This window comes from Corvus cornix, chromosome 1 (assembly GCF_000738735.6).
Source record: "Corvus cornix cornix isolate S_Up_H32 chromosome 1, ASM73873v5, whole genome shotgun sequence".
Lineage (NCBI taxonomy): Eukaryota > Metazoa > Chordata > Aves > Passeriformes > Corvidae > Corvus > Corvus cornix.
Window position 1 is genome coordinate 91,040,359 of NC_046332.1, and position 18,527 is coordinate 91,058,885.

Genomic DNA, 18,527 nt, shown 5'->3' on the forward strand with positions numbered 1-18,527 from the left:
CCCCGAAGGGTCTCGTCCGCCTGTCCCCGCCTGTGCGGGAGCCTCCTCCGGGAGCAAAAGGAGGAGGGAATAGCGGTGGCGGCGGCAAGCGGGCGGCGAGCCCTGCTGGGTCGGGTTACAGGGAGCCACGGAGCGGCGGCGAAGCGGGCGGGGACCGCCTGCGGGGCGGCCGCCGTGCTGCGGGCGCCCCCCCGGGGCTTCCCGCCGCTCCCCGCCCCGCGCGGAGGCGCGGCGGGCGCCTCGCCGGGCCCCGCCGTAGCTGCCGAGCCGCGCCGGGCGGCGGGAGGAGGCGCGGGCAGACAGGTGCCCTCCTCCCGAACCGCTGCGCTCCCCGCCGCTGGCATCGCTGCCGCGCCGCACGCCGCTGGGCAGCGTCGCCCAGGCAGCCCCCGAGGTCGCCGCCGCCCGCCGCCGGGGGCAGGCCCGCCGCCCCGATGGCCCCCACCGCCCCGCCGCCGCCCCTCCCTCGCCGCCGCCGGCCGCGGCGGCCCTAGGGGCGTCGGGGCCCTGCGCTGCCCCGCGGAGGGGAGGCGGAGGCGGCGGCGGCGGGGCGGGGGCGGAGGCGGAGGCGAGGGGGCGGCGGAGCGGCGGCGGAACGCCGGCGGAGCGGGAGCCGGCGTCGGCGATGGACGAGTCGTCGCTGCTGGATCTGCTGGAGTGCTCCGTGTGCCTGGAGCGTCTGGACACCACGGCCAAGGTGCTGCCGTGCCAGCACACCTTCTGCCGCCGCTGTCTGGAGAGCATCGTCAGCTCCCGCCACGAGCTGCGCTGCCCCGAGTGCCGCATCCTGGTGGGCTGCGGCGTGGACGAGCTGCCCGCCAACATCCTCCTCGTCCGCCTCCTGGACGGCATCCGGCAGCGGCCCCGCGCCGCCGGGGGCGCCAGCGGCAGCCCCAGCGCCGCGGCCCCCACGTACCCCCAGCCCGCCGCCGCCCCCAGCGCCGTCGCCGCCGCCGCCGCCTCGGCCGCCGCCAGCCTGCGGGAGCTGGCGGCCGCCAGCCGCAGCGCCCTGCTGGGAAAGGTGGGTGCCGGGCCGGGGGCGGGCGGGCTGGCAGCGCGGCCGGGCGAGCGCGCGTCCCCGGGGAGCGCCGGGCGGCTCCGGTTTGCCGGCGGGACGTCCCGCGGGCGGCGGAGAGTGTGTGTCCGCGGGCACCGGCGTGCGCCTGCCCTGCACTTGTGGCTGGTGTGGTCACCCCCCGATCTAACCATGGGAGGCTCGGCCGGGGATGTCCTCAAAGTACTCTGGGCGGCCGCGGGCGGCGGGAGCGGCCGGGACCGCCCCGGGACACCCCCCTTTGGGTGGGCTTTTCCCGGCTGTGGGGCAGCTTCTGCACCGACCGGCCTCAGAGCCGCCCTCGGTGTAGCAGAGCCGGACGTGGAGTTATGAACCGCAGAGTGCCTCGAAAGCGCTTTTATCCGGGTTGTCGGGCTGCGCCAGGTGCCTGTCAGGTGCAGGCAGGAGCCGGCTCCCACCCTCGCTGCCTGCGGGGGAAGTCTCTGGGAACGCTCGGCCGGTCCCGAGCCCGGCGTGTTCCTCCAACCCCGGAATTTCCCCCTCCGCTCCCCGGGCGCTGCCGGTGCGGTTACAACCACACAGAGCCCTCCTGAAAGCCGGAACGGAGCGGGGTTTGAAGCTGAAGCTTCCCCTCTCAAGGGAACGTAATTTCATTTTTATGTATAAGGTGTGTGATTTATCGAAGGCGAGTACTGCAGCGTGTGCATTTATTCATTTAACTCTTCAATCGAGTGCCCAATCTCGCGCCCTATAAAGTCCATGACAAGTGTTTCATTGGCTCAGAGGGAACAAGATCAGTCCTCCCAGTGTTCTGTATTGCTCTTTCATGCGATCTGATAAAATTTACTATTGGACGTCTTCAGGAGACTTGAGAATGGAGACAGTCTTAAGACTGTAAATTAATCTCACTTTTAATGTCATATATATACTGGATATGTTTAATTGTCTTTGATCTTTCACGAAATCCACTTGAGATATAGTTTAGTGTACAGCCTTTTGATTTGAAAAGGTGAGTGTAGAGATTCCTTGTGAAGTTGTATTGCTATAGTAAATGTTTCAATTAATTAATTTCCTACTTTTGGTTTGTTTGGGGTTTTTTCTGAGTACTACTGTTTTGAAGTTTTCCCTACAGGAAATGATGGCAAATGCCATACATTGTTTCATAAAATTCAGTTCTGGAGTTGGAAGTGAAATATGCTAGGCAGCATTTCTGGAAGGGGAGATCCTTTATTATTAAACCATAGTCTTCAATGAGCTTCAGGTATTTAATAATGACTTGTCCAATTTAAAGAAGAAAAGGCAATGGCATTCTGCCCTCTGCTTTTTTTTTTGCTTGTTATTCAACTAAGCTTAGTGCTGTAGCTTTGTCACAGCAGACAACTCCTGTCTTCTTGAGTTTCAGCATTACAGAAAGGGAAGTTTGAATTCATTAGGTAAAGTACAATATCCCATGGTCTGGTTTGAAGTCCAGGCATGCTTCTTTTGTGGGAGTCAGGGTTTGCTTGTTACACCTGCAGTGTTTGTGTTGGAGAGGCAGGGTCTTGCACCCTCACCGTGCTTTTGTGACCATCCAACAAGAAGACAATCTCTGGTTATCAAATCTTCACGTCCTAGTCAAGCTTGCATGTTACAGTGGTGTGCACATGTAAGGAAAAGCTTGATGGGGAAAGCTACTTGTAAATTTTTAAGGAAGTTGAATTTTCATTATTTTGCCGTAATTTGTCAGGCTTTTAAAAAGTTGCTTCCCTAGCCATTTTTGCAGATATCATGTAGTAAATAAAAACACGTTGCATTCTATCATTTTCTGCCTTTGATTGAATAGCACTTTGGTGAGCGTTGGCAGTTCTGTTGTCCATTTCTGTGAGTGTTGTTACCCATCTGAATTTGACAGAAAGCAAAATAACACGACCTGAGAATCACATTTTGACTGTTATGGTTAACAACTGCAATTCTTTTCCCTCTGCTGAGGTTAATGGGTGATTCTGGGGCAGTGAGTCTGCTGGGACAGAGTGGGTCTGTGAAACTGTTTGCTTGGCCTTTTGACTGATGGCACAATTTTATCCTGGAAATCAATGCAATGTGCTTGATCCTTACAAGGTTCATTACAGTGAAAGAAAGTCTGAACTAATCTGCTTTTAAAAAAAGCAGCAGGGGAGAATAATCCTCCTTGGAGCTGCTAATACAGCTGATTGCTGAGCAGTCCTGGAGACAAGAGTGCAGAACCTCTCTGTGTACTAAACAATAGATGGTACAATCCAGGCTAGAATCAAGCTCTTTTTGAGGCTGATATGGAAGAGCAGAATTACATCCCTTTCTGCCTTTCGTTGGTCTTTGACAAGTCAGCTGCCTTGAAGAGAGCAGAAGTGATTCTTTGTGATATATATATGTTTCAGAAATTGCTGTAGATTTGCTGCCTGGGGCTTAAATGCAAATTACATTATTTTACTAATTATTACCTTTCATTTTAGATAATGCAGTATATAAAATAGGACATACCATTATGGGCTTTGTGGCTAGGAAGGAAACTGCTGATTGTGAAGTGTAATGGCAGAGAGCCAAGGTCACTTCTATCAGACTTCAATCTTGTCCAGATCCTTGGACCGATATGTTAGAATCACACCAGGGATCTGTTTCTGTGAGAGTTTTAATTAACCGTAGACAACAGAGCAGGGCCAGCCTCTGTGTTGCTACCATGCCTGTATTTTGCTTCTGCACCTTATACTTCGGAGAAGTCGTCTTTGTGTAGATGCTGTTTTCTAAAATCAACACATGTTGTTTATCACTTGAGCAAAACTCTGTGGGGTTTGTATTTCTTTGTCAGGTCTCTGGCCTTTCTTTTCCTGTAGTTTGTCACAGACTTGGTCTGTACAGACTGCTGAAAGCCAGCGTAAGAGGGGCTGAGCTGGGGGTGAACTGGCACAGGTGCTGTTTCTAAAGTTGTCCAAGACCATTCTTCAGAAACACTCCTGAAATGCTGTAGGTGTTTTGAGATACCTGGTACACATCTTCAGTGTGAGAGATCTGGAGGTGGCGTGTACCTACTAACATATGCTTGTACAATATTTGAGATTCTATCAATATATAATGGTGTGTGACCTTTCATAAGCCAGTTAGTGACCCAATGCCTCTGTTTCAGCCTGTAAAAAACCAGTAGTCTTGTTCTAAATGATACAGCATATTTTGAGATGTTCATACTAAAGCTGTGTAAATGCAGAGTATGATATTATACATTATAAAAGGGTCCAACTGCTGAAAGAGCACACTGGAAGAATGGAGGAAAGGAAACCCAACAACTGTGTGCCCCCCCAGGGAATAGACAGGAGGCTCAGAGTGGTTTATAATGGTAGGCCCATTACTCACAAGGTTATAATTTATTGGCTCCTCTGTTTCCATTACCACTGTCAGATTGCTTGGGGAATTCAGGTTCTGTCAAAGTAAATAGCTCCCTTAGATTGTTGAGGCATTATGGTAAATCTGCCTTCTTTACTGAGTGTGGAGTTTGGGGGGGGGGTTTTAACAATTATTGCAGTTGATCACTTAAATTTTTTTTCAGCAGTTCTTAAGATCTAATAGCCAGCTAAGTGCATGCAAGTGTTTAGTAATTTCCTCCCAAACCAGGCGTCTTCCACTCCAGGTGCGAGGCTTCCTCATAATACAAAGTGAGAACAACATTTGCATGAAAAAGAAACAACCTAGAAAAACAAAACATGTCTCTTTTTTTCCCAGAAGAGAGAGCATGGCCGAAGTGATGGATAGGGGTGTGGTGCATTACCAGATGGGGTTGTAGGTAACGGTGGAGAGTAAGATGTGCATGTAAGGAGAATAATGGGTCAGCATGCCTGAGCCAAGTGACGGATGGGCTCCACTCTGTGTTGCACGGGATGCATCTCATGTGTATCAGCTTTGCAGAGCTATTTCAGCCTTGCAGGAGAAGGGCTGCCATTTGCTAGCCCTTGGCTTCACATGAGTGTTTTGCAAGCAGAGGGAACAATGCTAATTTGCTTTTCAGCTACTCTGTAGAAATTCTCCAAAAGAGACATTCAGTCACTTTTTAAGAGTTCTGCCTCATCCTAGGCTGGGTACAGTGGATTAAAAGAGTAGACGTCACAGTATTTCTCCACTCCCCTGTTTCTTTCCTTTTTGGATGCATTGTCTATCAGGTGAAGATCCCACCCTGGATTATGCAAGAGGAAGCAGATGGAGTTTGGCGTTTATATGCATTTATATATATTACAGTAGGATTGTGTAAGGGACACGCTTTGTCTTGGGCAGAGGATACTCTTCAGCTTGCCTTTTAATGGTCAGACTTGCACAGACTGGAGTGCTGTTCAGCACTGTGCCATGTACATAAACCCAGGGACGTACCTTACTTTTGTTCATTCTCTTTGATTTATTTGCTTCTGATGCTGTAGTTTTGCTGATCTTGAACTTTGTCATAAAACCATCCAAAAAAGAGTGATGTTCCACATGTCAAAGGCTCTGATCTTGAGGATTTTCTTTTTGTCTGGCAGACGGCTAAAAATGTGTTTTGACACAGGAGATTAACTACCATACTAAGGGTATTGTGAAAAATATAGCCAGGAGTATTTAAAACCCCAGCAATTGAAGCTGTCCTCACAGAAATGAGTGAGCATAGGAGAGGGGATTGCTGAGGGGCTGTGTCAGAAAAATTCATCATTCACTGAGCTCTTACACTTTTCAGAAAATGTGCCATTTGCAGGTGTCATCTTCATGTCCATTATGTTTTCCAGAAATGGAGTATTTTTACTTGTGATTTTTACTGCGTGATGGTGTCATTTTACTTGCACGCTAGAAAAACATGATGTGACCCAAGAGTGCCAGTGCTGACAGTGGACTTTTTCTTCTGAATTGGGATGGCCAGCAGTGGCTCAGTCCCTATTAGTTTGTGTCAGTGGGACATGCCTCTGTAGGACTCCTCTTGATGTCAAATGTGAATGCTAAGTTTGATCCCTGCACGTCATCCTTCTGAATGATTCATGACGAACACTGGTAACGTTTAGCATATGACAGCATTCCATGTTCAGTAGTTGGTTACTCAAAGACAGATGGATAGGCTTGCTTGACTCAGCCCTAAAGATTTTGTGCACGTTTCAACCCTGGCAATTTTTGCCCAGCTGCCCTAAAGCTCTGCTGTTGTTTCAAGGCACATGCAGAACGTGGTCATTGATGTCTAGTGAGCTGCATGACCGTTCTGAGCTTCACATTTCCCAGATGAAAACTTGCCCTAGTAGCACTAGCCCACCCTCATGTGCTTCTCAATCTTCCGAAGGAAGCTGCCCTACAAACACAGAATTGCTACTAGAGAAGCTGGGTTTTGGGAAAATTTAAAAGTGCTGGCTGTGTACACTGAAGCTACAATGGTTGTTTTCTGCCATTGAGTGGGGTTTGGCAGAGATGCTGCACTTTGTTTGCGGGGAGCGTCGGCACAGGGATGCAGCGATGCACACTGTGTGTGGACTGTAACAGTACACTGTATTCCTTGTTTCTAATCTTATCAATTCATGTTCAGGCAGACTCCTGGTTCTGGCTGGGTGCCCAACAGGTCAGACAGGCTGCAGACACTGGCTGTTAATGCCGGGTGCCTGTACTTGCAGGTCAGGGGGAGGCTACGCATGCTCTTTCTAGATGAAGCTGTGTCCAAACGATCAATAAGCTGCCACATAAAGTGCTACAACAATATTTTATTTATGCCATGGAGGATTTCTTTCTCTGAGAAGGTATTTTCTTATACAGTGGAGTTATTTTTGTCTGCTGTCTCATAATTTTAGCTTAATAATCCCATTACAATTTCAACTTGAAAAGGCTGGGTACTTCTTGAGTTTTGCACTGTTGTATTTATACTGTCTCCTCTAATTTCACTATTCTGTTCAACATTTTATGCTGTTTCTGTTAAGAAACAGTGCTTAAATTTCAGATAAAAACCATAGTTTACTCTTGCACTTCAATGATCCACCTGAAATATCTTTGGCTGTGAGATGTCACTTTCTTTCGAAGTTGTAGATCATTCTTAGAAGCCTTTCCTTAAGCTTCAGAAGGCTTTATAACTAGTATAAATCATATATATAAATCAACTAACTCTGATCAATGTCTTTAAGCATTGCAACATTGTAATTGATGACCTCTAGAGCACTGGATTCATTCAGTGTTCTGGGACTTTGTGACTTCTACAGACCACAACTGCTGGGGATGCACGCGGTTTCAGCTTTCCTGTATTCACTAATCACATATCAAGCTAAATTTTTGCAAGCGTTTTCAATGCAGTCTTGTTAAAATCTGATATTTTACAACAGGTTTTCCCAGTCTGCCATGAGCTGTCATGGGAAGAACCCAAGAATAGTTTTAATAGGACATGAGAGCCTGGACAAAGATAAACTACAGGATTTGAGAAAGTTGCATGACCTTGGCGTTGCCCAGCTCCCACAGCAGCTGTGCTTCTGCAGCTGTGGAGGGAGTGACGGGGAGACACAGTGCCAGCTGAAAGCTACCTATTTATTCCTAGTTTTGCACCAAACCAAACTGCTCCTAATGACAGAATCCTCTTACGTGGAGCAGCCTGGTACTTTGGCTGGAAAGTTACTGGTCTGACCATTATGCAAAAGAAAAAAAAAAAAGGGATAATTAAAAAATGAGAAAAATTTCTTTCTAGTGCATCATGCAGATGGTCCTGGGAACAGGTTCTCCCCACATACCAGCCCCGTATCCTCTTTCTTTTGCTGGTTTGGATTCCTCTGACATCTTGAGCCATGCCTTTTCCTGACTGTATGGGGTGGCAAGGGGGGAGGTTGCTGATGGGCTAGTTTTACTCACTTGGCTCCGTTACAGTCTTCCTCAGCAGTAATGTTAAAATTGGTACCTCCTCTTTGGGAGAAGTTTTGCTTATGTTGCTAGAGGATTTCTGAAAAACCTTTAAAATTGTTTGAATAGCTTTAAAAAGAAAAACCCTGAGCGCGTGCCTAATAATTTAATCTAATTGTCTCTGTATGTAATTTGAATGTTTTTATTCTGTTAGAAAGAACAAACATTAATTTAATGATACATGTACATGAAATGGCTTAGGGGAAGAACAGAAGTAGGGAGTATTACTTTTGGTATTAAAAAGACATTTTGTTTTCAAAAGCAGAGAGAAAAATGTAAAACATCTGGAATCAAGAGCACTTTCTGCCCAGTCTTTTGAGCATAACTTCCATTGGTTCCACAGACCTTGCTGCTCACTGATTGCTGTTAGCTGGGTGACCTGTGAACTCAGGTGATGGGCAGCTGAATATCTGCCCAAAGGAGCTGATGGAGCTCTTCAGGGGGTCAGCGGAAGGACTTGTCCCCTGGCACTGGGCTCAAGTCTTTCACATCTGCAGGCCAGCTATTGAGGGGTTAAATAGGGAAAACCTCGCTTGGGTTTGTCTTATAACCGGTTTCTGGCACTTTCAAAGCATGGGTTGGCCCCTTCTGAAGTTTGGCTTCTTGTCCTGTCAGAGTGGTTGGGATTTTTGGTGCAACTGGTCTGTTTGCATGTGGTTGACTGAGGGCAGGGGTTTCTGGGGGATGCAGATCCTCATGAACACTTTAAAGCTGTTTCTGCAGCAGGTCTCCATCTTGTCCGATTTTGGAAATGGGAGGGCTTAGCTGTCTGGTTCACAGCACTGGGTGCCAGGAGAAGGAAGGCTGTGAGATTCACTAATTAAAAAAAGGGAGAGATGGTACTGTTTTCTTTCACCATGGTGTTTGCATAATATAATTTGACTCAGGAATGCTGAGGAATTTTTTGTCTGCTTGCAGTGGCAATGGGACAAAGGTGCAAAACCCTTTCCTGCTTTGCAGCTTTCAGCCTTTTTTTTGTTGTTGTTGTTTTGAAGATACCTTAAGGATTTGTGGTAGGGAGGAATTTGTCCCTCATGTTGGCTGTCAACAGGAATATGATTTATCAGACAAGTGAAACTAATACTGTATATGGTTAAGGAGTGCCTTTCTGTGCACAAAAATGATATTTATGAGAAGAGGTTGCTTCTTAGTCAATGCTTAGAGTGTCTTTCCACTGCTACAGCAACAAGCACAAGAGTCTGATTATTCAGGCAAGTTAGCATACATTTTTTTTTCCAAGTTTTTTGAAAATCTGATGCAAACTAATATGAATTTGCCATTGCTAATTTTAGAGTGGTCTGCTTGTATAAGATAACAAATCCCAGTTTTACTTTAAAGAGAAAGTATTTTAACAGAAGGCTGGCGAGATTGTTACCAAAATGCTAATGATCATTTCTCCTACAGTCTCAGTTATTTTCAGAGGGAGGACTAGAATAGATACATAATCTGAATAATATTGATTTTAATATGTATTACTGTCTCATTAAGCTGTTATAGTCTTTCCCCTTCTGGACAAAGGTTCATTAATTGCTGCGGTTGATGTATCATTAAAGTGCGTTTAGGTGCAAAATGAATAGAGGGAAAGAGAGATCTAAAATGTTGACTGTGCAGTAGTGGATGAACCTTTGGGTTAAGGTATTACAGTCCTAACCAAATGAAGGAGGCACTGCTGTGTTTGATATGCTGCCTCCTAATTGCCTTCCCTGCAACAGCCAAGAAGTCGGCCAAACACAGGCACTATTGTATTTACTTTCCTAAATGATCATTTCAGTAAATATTATTTAATATGTTTATTTGTGGATTACTTTCAGGCCAATTCCAATAAAAAAACTCCTCTGTGACCTACTATAAAAAGACATGATTTTATAAACTTACTTTTTAATTTCTAAATTAATTTTGAAACAGCTTTTAGCAGGCTGCCTCTTTACTGGCTGCCTTCATATGTGTTTTGAAATGCTTTTATTTCAACCTGTAGCGGGTTTACAATATTGTCATCCTTATAAGCAAATCAATATGTTTTCATTTCCAATAACAGGAATAATTTATGAATTTGTAGTTATTTTAATGCAGTGAAGTAGCAGGAATTAGAGGGAAGTAGAAGGAAGATTTTGCTTTGATTGTGTTTTGATTGACTTCAACTAACATCTAGTTGTCTGTAAATAAAATACACACAAATATAGGCATGTATACTATATATATCTATATCTACATATATATCTATCTATATATATATAGATATATAGATATATATCTGTCTCCCTGAATGTATTTTTTTTTGTCAGAAGGGCCTCTTCCATGCATTCTTGTATCCATATCCAATCCAGTAAACTGTGCATTATTGTCAGACATGAGTGTGTGTTGTGTCACAGCGCAGTGGCTGGGCCTGCCACATCTCTGGACGTGTGCCCATGGGTACCCCTGTTGCAGAGCACGTGTCCTTGAGGGATCATAGGAGTGCACATATGCAGTCTTCTCTTGCACCCCAAAAATACAGATCTGTGCTTGTCATGTGAGGGAGAAGGGATGCCCAGCAAGGGGTTGGCAGGGGAATGGGTCCCAGTGTGCTGCAAGGCACCTGTTCCTCGAGGCTGCTGGGACGTGTCGTGACAGGCTCTTCTGATGCTCGTTGCTGAGCATCCTTGTGATTTCATGCTAAAATGTCACGAGATGAGACACAGAAATAGCACAGACTTTCCTGGCAGAAGTGTGATCTGCAGCATGTTGAGTGGGCACAATGCATCAGCGCTGGGGCTGCTGCTCCTTGGCCAGCTCTGTGTGGGAAGGGTGCAGCACTGTGGAAGAGGTAGATGAGGACATCTTTGTGTTCAGTCCAGAGCATCTTGCATTTCAGCCAAGAGTTTTTGTGTGGAGAGCCTGATTCTTTTGCGTACGCTCTTTCTGAAACAAATCATAAACCCCCCTTGGAGGATAGAGTCATACACACGTCATAAAATACAGTAAAATAGTAGTTGACAAACATGAGATGAAATTTTTTTGCTTATTCTCTTCTGCTGTGTAGGTAATTATGGTGTTAGATTTTAGTAGGAAACATCTGATTATTTGTATTTCACAGTTATGCAGCAATTTAAAATCTGAACCACTTACACCTTTTTAACAATTAGTAATTTTTTCGTAAAAGGAAAGCATGTTACCTTTGATCTATAGTGCATAAGGGAAAATTCATTTTTTCCTAGTTAGAGTTTTATTTGTTCTTTTGATGAACACAGGACTTCCTTTTATGTGCAGTTAGTCTCACTTTTATCTGAGTGTAAACTTCCATGAGGGTCACTACTGTTAAAAATAATTCAGCACATTTTTAAGAAGGGACTGTGTAGGTTTCATGATCTGTAATAATCCTCATCCCTGGCTTCTAAAAGCAGGAAGCAAGTAGCTAAAGGGAAGGTTGGTGTCTTCCTCCCTTTGTCTTGTCAGCAGCATACTACAAGAAGTACAGAGCTGTTCAGAGCCACATTTGGTGGTGTTCAAGAGCAACATTTGCTTTCCAGTTTCTCCACTTTTGATGTTTGTTTCATATGAATTTTATACCGTTGAAGTTGCTGTTGCTAAGAATTGGTTTTGCCTGTTGTATTAAAAAATCCCAAAACAACGAAATACAGTATTGACTTTGCTGCCTTGTGCAGTGTGCAGAGCTGAGAGACAAGCCCTGTCTTCCCCCACGAATGAGAGCAGGAAATAGGTTTGGTGCCACAAGTCACTGTGGTTGTCTGGGGGACTCGAGGCAGTTTGTCATGCTGTTTAATGCATCTCCTCTCCCAGCTGTTTCACCCACCTTTAAAAAGTTACAAAAAATAGGAATACCAGAAGCAAACTGCTTTGTTGGTGGTGGTAACAGAAGATCCAGGGAAGGATCTGTGTCATCATGCCCTTCCTTCATCACCATTGCAGACATCCAGCAGTCAGGAGTGGGCAGGAACAGCCTGTCCAGGGGCTGGGCTCTGCTTCTCCTGTCCTCTTTCCCTCTCCACATGAATCCTCACTTTTCAGTGGGCCAGGGCACCTTTCTGTGCCTTCACTCCTGCTTGTTGAAGTTTTAACCTCCCAAATTAGCACATCCTCTCTCGCCTATATTGCAGAACCCAGCTTTCAGGATGAGCATTGTCACCTTTTTTTCTGTGTGATGAGCTCATAGAAGGACCCAGAAGATGAGCTTCTTCCACATGGATGATGAAATGCTTCATGAGTCACTGGGGATGCTAGTAGTCCGGGACCCTGGGAGAGGGGGGTGCTTGGTGGTAGCTAATGACAGGATGACTGTACCATGTAGAGTCATACTGAAAGGCAGCATAGGGCTGGGCAGAAAATGAGAGAGGATCATTTTGGATGTTTGGTTTCCTATGGGAGTAGGGCTTGTGTGATAAGCCTAATCTTAAAAATATGAGGGGAGTGTTTAGGGAGAATTTGCCCCGACAGTTTTGTAGGTTAGTATTCAAGTGCAGTCAATAATAACACTAATAAGATTTGGAGGCCATGTTGAACTTTCTAAGTCTTTGTACCCCTCTGTCTGAGCTCAGAAACCTCTGCTGCACCAGGGACATGATCAGCTGCTCCCTCATTGCTGCAGCAGGAAAGGAGTTGGTGGGCTTGTGCCATCGTGTATTTGTCATGAAATTAACGCTCCCTAGACTCAGCCTGCTTTGACCACTCTTCACACAGGCCACCACCTACTCAGAAAACAGAGGCAGGGGCAGTTGTCCCCGGCCAGTAAACACGGGAGGAGAATTCAGGGTGCACAGAGGTGACAATAAAAGAGGTACAATACCAAGGAGAAGAGGGGATGTTCCCAATGGCTGATGTTCTTCAATTCTTTGTAGTTCTTTGTTTTTCATCAAATGAGGCTTAAAAATTCCAGGTGGTATTCCATTTGTTCCAGCCTCCTTCATGTGTTTTGGCTTCTTGTTAGTTAGATTTTATACAAAATAGAAGTTTAAATTATTCCATTCTCAAGTGAAGGGATGAAAGGAAATTACCTTAAATTGCACTAGGAGAGGTTCAGATTAGATATTAGAAAAAAAATTTCACTGCAAGAGTGGTTAGGCATTGGAGCAAATGGAGTCACCGTCTCTGGAAGTGTTCAAGAGGCATCTGAATGTGTCACTTGGGGATATGGTTTAGCGGTGATTATTGTGGTGCTGGGTTGATGGTTGGAGTGGATAATCTTGAAGGTCTCATCTAACCTTGATGATTCTGTGATTCCCTCAGCAATACCCCTCATGTAGTGGGTAGTTTCTACACTAGAATGCTGCCCTGCCAGAGGGGGCCTTTCCTATTTAAGTTGATCATTTGAGATTAATTCGCCTGGTTATGAAAATTGTGGGGAAAGAGGGTTTTTTAGGATCTTGGATGTAGGAGAAGCGTATTTCCTTTAATACTCCCTATAGCTATCGTCGGGAGACTTTTTGTTGATGCAGGGGCTGGGGTGAAAGGAGCCTGAGCTCACAGTTAAAATAGGAGATAGCAGGAAACTGGGTAGAGCTGAGTTCCTCAGCTGGTCTGATGCTTTTTTGATGAACACGTGCTTCTTTGATTGAGTCAACTGTTGAGTTTAAAGTTGTGTATAGTGATGCTGATTCCCCAAATCAGTGATTCCTGTTCAGTGCTGGTGAAATAAACAGAAGCCAAACACTGAGCAGGAACTGTGGTCAGCCTGAAGTTGTTTCATTAGTGTGTAAACTCAGAGCAATTGGCAGTGAGCAGATAAAGATCAGAATGAATCTCAGGTAAAACAGTAAAGGTTACTTCGGCGGGGTTTTTGTGGTTTTTTTCTCTCCCATGAAGAGTTTAAAAGAGCATTAAAAGATGCCTCTATAGCAATATTTCATTTTTTGATGTCATGTAGCTGCAGACCCAAGAAAATAGTATTATGAGGAGATCCTGATCCTTGTAATGTTCAGTATCCTAGCTGTTTAGTAGCTTTGTCTGAGTGAGCTTCAAATAAACACTCTTCTGGTTTTTATGGCTTTTTTCAGTAATTAATGAAGGAATGTGAGTAATCTGCTACTTGGCAGATCTGCTCTTTAGGACTCTGACTCTGTTTGGTGGGAGGTGTGAGAAATCACTACCATAGTAAGTAGCAGTATCGTAGCATCTCAGTAGAACCATTTTTGAGAGTGTTGGTGGAATAGTTGAGACTATTGCTGGAAGGCAATAGTCTCCTTCCTTGGAAGAAAAGCTTGAGAAACATCATTCAAATAGCTTTGCTTCATTGACCTGGTGAAAATATTATTCAAGATAATGGTTTGCACAGATGGAGTTGCTGTATTACTTCACTGTAGGTCTGTCAGGTGTTACTATTTTCTGCTCTGCATGCCATGAATAGATTTGCTTTTTCCCTCTTATTTCACATATTTGCTTTCTTTGCACATGCAAGAAGCAAAAGGAAACAATTCTGCCAGGAATAAAAGTCTCGCATGGAGGCTGTGTCCTCGTCACCACGTTCCCCATGGGTTCAGGCCATGGAGGGGTTTGCTCCTGTTGGGGTGTGGGAGGATGCATTGTGTTTTCACTCAGGCTTGATGGGGGGTGACAGCTTAGGAAACCCCCCACACCACTGCCCTTGTGGTGTCCCATGCTGCTGGTGCCCTTTGTGCCTGAGCAGCAGCAGGACAGTGTCCCCATTGCCGTCTCCCCTTGACATTGTCTCTGCCCCATTGCCATCACTCCTTTGTCCCAGGACCCTCTCTGTGTGGGGCAGCAGACGGCCTGTGGAGCAGAGCTGTTTCTGAGCTCCTGACACTCCCTATTCATTTTGCACGTGAGCAGCATTGGAGCAGAGATGGACCAAATGAATGGCCAATGTCCAAATGGAGATGTGGACACCATGTGGTGTTCCTTAGGGTTCTTTATTGGGACCAGTACTGTTCAGTAACTTTATTAATAATGTAGACAGTGGGATTGAGTGCACCCTCAGCAAATGTGCTGATGGCACATGTAAAGTGGTGCCATTGATATGCTTGAGGGAAGGGATGCCATCCATAGTATCCATGACAGGTTTAAGGAGTGGGTCCATGTGAATCTCACAAAGTTCAGCCAGGCCAGCTGCAAGGTTCTGCACCTCTGGCAAACACCACTATCACCACAGACTGCGTTACAAAATGGACTGAGAACCACTCTGCCTAGAAGGACTTCGGGATACTGGTGCATGGAAAGCTAGGCATGAGCTGACAATGTGCACTTGCAGCCTGGAAGTTCAGATGTGTCCTGGCCGGCATCCAAAGCAGCATGGCCAGCAGGTTGGGGGAGGTCATTCTGCCCTACTTCACTCTCATGAGACCCCACCTTGAGTACTGTGTCCAGCTCTGGGGTGCCCCATACAAGACAGATATGGACCTGTTAGAGTGGGTCCAGACGAAGGCTGGAGCACTTGAGGACAGGCTGAGAGACTTGGGTTTGTTCAGCCTGGAGAAGAGAATGTTCCAGGGAGCCCTTATTACAGCCCTCCAGTACCTAAAAGGAGCTTATAAGAAAGATATATAGAGACTTTTTTCACCAGGACCTGTAGTAACAGGATAAGGGTAACAGCTTTAAAGTGGAAGAGGATAGATTTAGATTAAATATGAGGAACAAATTCTTTACTGTGGGGGCTGATGAGGCACTGGAACAGGTTTTCCTGAGAACTTGTGGCTGCCCCATCCCTGGAAATGTTCAAGGCTAGGCTGGATGGGGCCTGGAGCACTCTGGTCAGTAGAAGTGTCCCTGTCAATAGTAGGAGGATTGAAACTAGATGATCTTTAAGGTCCCTTCCATCCCAAACCATTCTGTGATTGTGTGACTCTATGACCAGAGAATGAGCACAGAATACAGGACGTGAGACACAGCTACAGACAGTGAAAAGTAAATATTGTAAAATGCATGTGTATGTTTTTCATGAGGTTACAGTAGTTCACATATCTACTGTTGATTCTCTAAACATCTTGATGCAGTATGAAGATGCTGCAAGGAAAATTGTATTTTCGTGCTGAATGGTTTATTTGGCTATAATGCTTCCAAATTGAATACAGAATTGAATAAAAATGGAGTCATTCTCTTATCTTTATTCCATTACAGCTTTGCTGCAGGAATTATTTTGATTTGCAGAAGAGTTTATAGTGGAAAAACCATTTGACATTCATAACAAATATAGTCTCATCTTTAATGGATTGTTTAAATTTTGCAACGTGTGTTCTGTTTCTGAACAATAATAGTAAATTCTTGACCTTATGTTACAGCTTGCAGTTCTCCAATAAATACAGGAATATTTAGTTAATGTTTCTTAACTCCATAGAATCCTTCATAGAAAACAGTAAATACCTGTGCTTCCTTTGTGGATGAGAAGTTAAAGCACAACCAAAGGGACCCACTACCAGCACGGCAGAACCAGGGAGTGATCACACGCCTCCAGACTTGAGCACTGTGCTGTTGTGGCACTTGATGCACTCAAGCTCCTGTCATCATCCTCATGTTTGGAAGGAGCGTGACAGACATTTCACACGAGTTCCACCTCCTTTGCTGTGTGCTACAGCTCTCTTTGGCTTATAGCCAAGTTTAGTTACTGTAGTTGCTGAAATTGTTTTCCTGTTCTATTTCCTAGTATTAAATTGCTGTAAAATTAACTGGAAAACTACTATTATGTACCCTGTTTCTTTCTTTTGTCTTCACGTTCTGGGTATTTTTTGTTTGCATGTGTTTATTTTTCCTTTATTTTCTCTTCTATTGCATCTGTGAAGCTTTTGTTCTCCATTTTCATGTCATTTGACATATGAGAGAAGCCAAATAAAATATTTCACTTTTCTGTTTCAAGTTAAAAACCAGTTTTTATGCTGAACAATAACTGTATTACAAGGAAGCCTGATGTGCCCTCAGTGCTATTACAATATGTTGAATAAAAGGTAATTTAATGGAAACAGCAGAGTGTTTGAAAGTTCACTGCATGAAAATTGGATTTTTGCCTTTTATTATTTACATTGCACCTTATTCATATTTAAGGCCACAGGGATTATCATCCTTCTTAATGGCTTTATTTAATAAAGACTTTGCATTTCACAGTATAGGATCTAGCACAGGCTTCAATCTGTTATCAGGATTTCAATTAACTAGCTTTAGCTTCAGTTGACCTATAAATCCGATAAATATATCTAAATAATTAATTTGCTTTTACTGGCTGATAGTGGCTACTTTTAAATACAGCTGCTATGTACTCAGCTGCTGAATGGTATAACCATGCTCGTAACTTGCTTTTATTCTTATGATTCTGAAGATTACATATGTCTATTAAAGTGACTGGCTAGGTCAGGACTGGGCTCTCAGTTTAAAAGACCTGGTGGAGGGGTTACAGTTATGGCTGAGGACCATTGCAGCTGGGATGCAAGTGCGCCTCGAGAGGAGAGGCTAGGAACAGGTAGATGTTGTGGATCAACACATCCCTTAACTGGAGTGAATCGTCCTTTGATTGTGGTTATGTACATTGTAAACCAAGGGTTGGATATAGTCGATTCTAGGGTGGAAGAGTGGTGATAAATACAGGAGACTGAATGAAATTCTGTTGCTCTTACATTTGGGTCTTCCTTTCATCTATGAAGAATCATGCACCCGTGTATGATGTACGTTAGTATGTATGTATGCAGTCACGGTTGGGGTTTTTTTTGAGTGACATTTAAATCTTGCTAAGCACACAAAACAAATAATGATGTTAATTTTTTGCTGCATCCTTTTGGGTATTGAGAGAGACTGAAATTTTATTTTAAGTGAGCATTATAAACAGACAGGCTTGAAAAGGGGTGCCTCAAAAGTACAGATATAGGGTCTACCGCTTCCAATATTTCCTCCTGTAAATTCACTCTCTGCACACCAAAATGTTAATACCCTGAAATAAGGAGTCAGCCTCATGCTGAGCTCCGGGGACAAAAGAAGTACCAAATAATTAGTTCGGTAGGACTCATGAAGCATGAACACAGAGCCAGCCCAGACACCCACTAAAGCTGCCACCCCTGCCCCAGAAGAGAAGAGCAGTCCATGAACACAGAGCCAGCCCAGACACCCACTAAAGCTGCCACCCCTGCCCCAGAAGAGAAGAGCAGTCCATGAACACAGAGCCAGCCCAGACACCCACTAAAGCTGCCACCCCTGCCCCAGAAGAGAAGAGCAGTCCATACCCCGAGCCGTGGAGCAGCCGTGCCAGGCTCTCTCTCGGTGCTGCACACCGGGGTGCTCAGCGATTCATTCAAGACCAGCAGGATGACATCCAGATTGGCAGCTGTGGAAAAGCACTGTTGATCTGAGGTTCCTGGTCTTTTCTAAGGTATTCCAACTGGCTCACGTCCTGAGGACTGAGGATTTGAGACCTTCAGGGACCTGCAAAGATCAGGACACCAGTCGAATTTAAAATGCTTAACTTACAATACCTAAAGCTTTAATGCTATTTTCTGCCTATTAATGCATGATTAACTGAGTGTATGTACTCAAAGAGAAATGTAATATTTATTAAACACAGTTAATTTAGACATTTTGGCTTTGGTATGCAAAGATTATGCATTTTTCCCAGGAGTTATGTTAATTATTTCAGCATGATAACTTTAATTTTAATTTTAAAAGGGTTTTTCTTTGCTGAAGGGAGGGTTGTATGTGCATGTGTACAAGGAGA

General features: G+C 44.9%; 1 protein-coding gene and 1 long non-coding RNA gene across 2 annotated transcripts; both read left to right on the forward strand.

Moving 5' to 3' along the window:
- Window positions 1-558: 558 nt before the first annotated feature.
- Window positions 559-955, forward strand: LOC120410364 (E3 ubiquitin-protein ligase SH3RF3-like; the record flags this gene model as incomplete). Its single annotated transcript, XM_039555687.1, has 1 exon — window positions 559-955. A coding segment is annotated over exon 1 (330 nt), but the record flags the coding sequence as incomplete, so codon positions are not given.
- A 1-nt stretch (window position 956) lies between these two features.
- LOC120409717 lies at window positions 957-16,791 on the forward strand. The gene is made up of 2 exons (XR_005601482.1): window positions 957-1,021; window positions 16,173-16,791. It is a non-coding gene; the product is annotated as an uncharacterized LOC120409717 (long non-coding RNA).
- The last annotated feature ends 1,736 nt before the right edge of the window (window positions 16,792-18,527 follow it).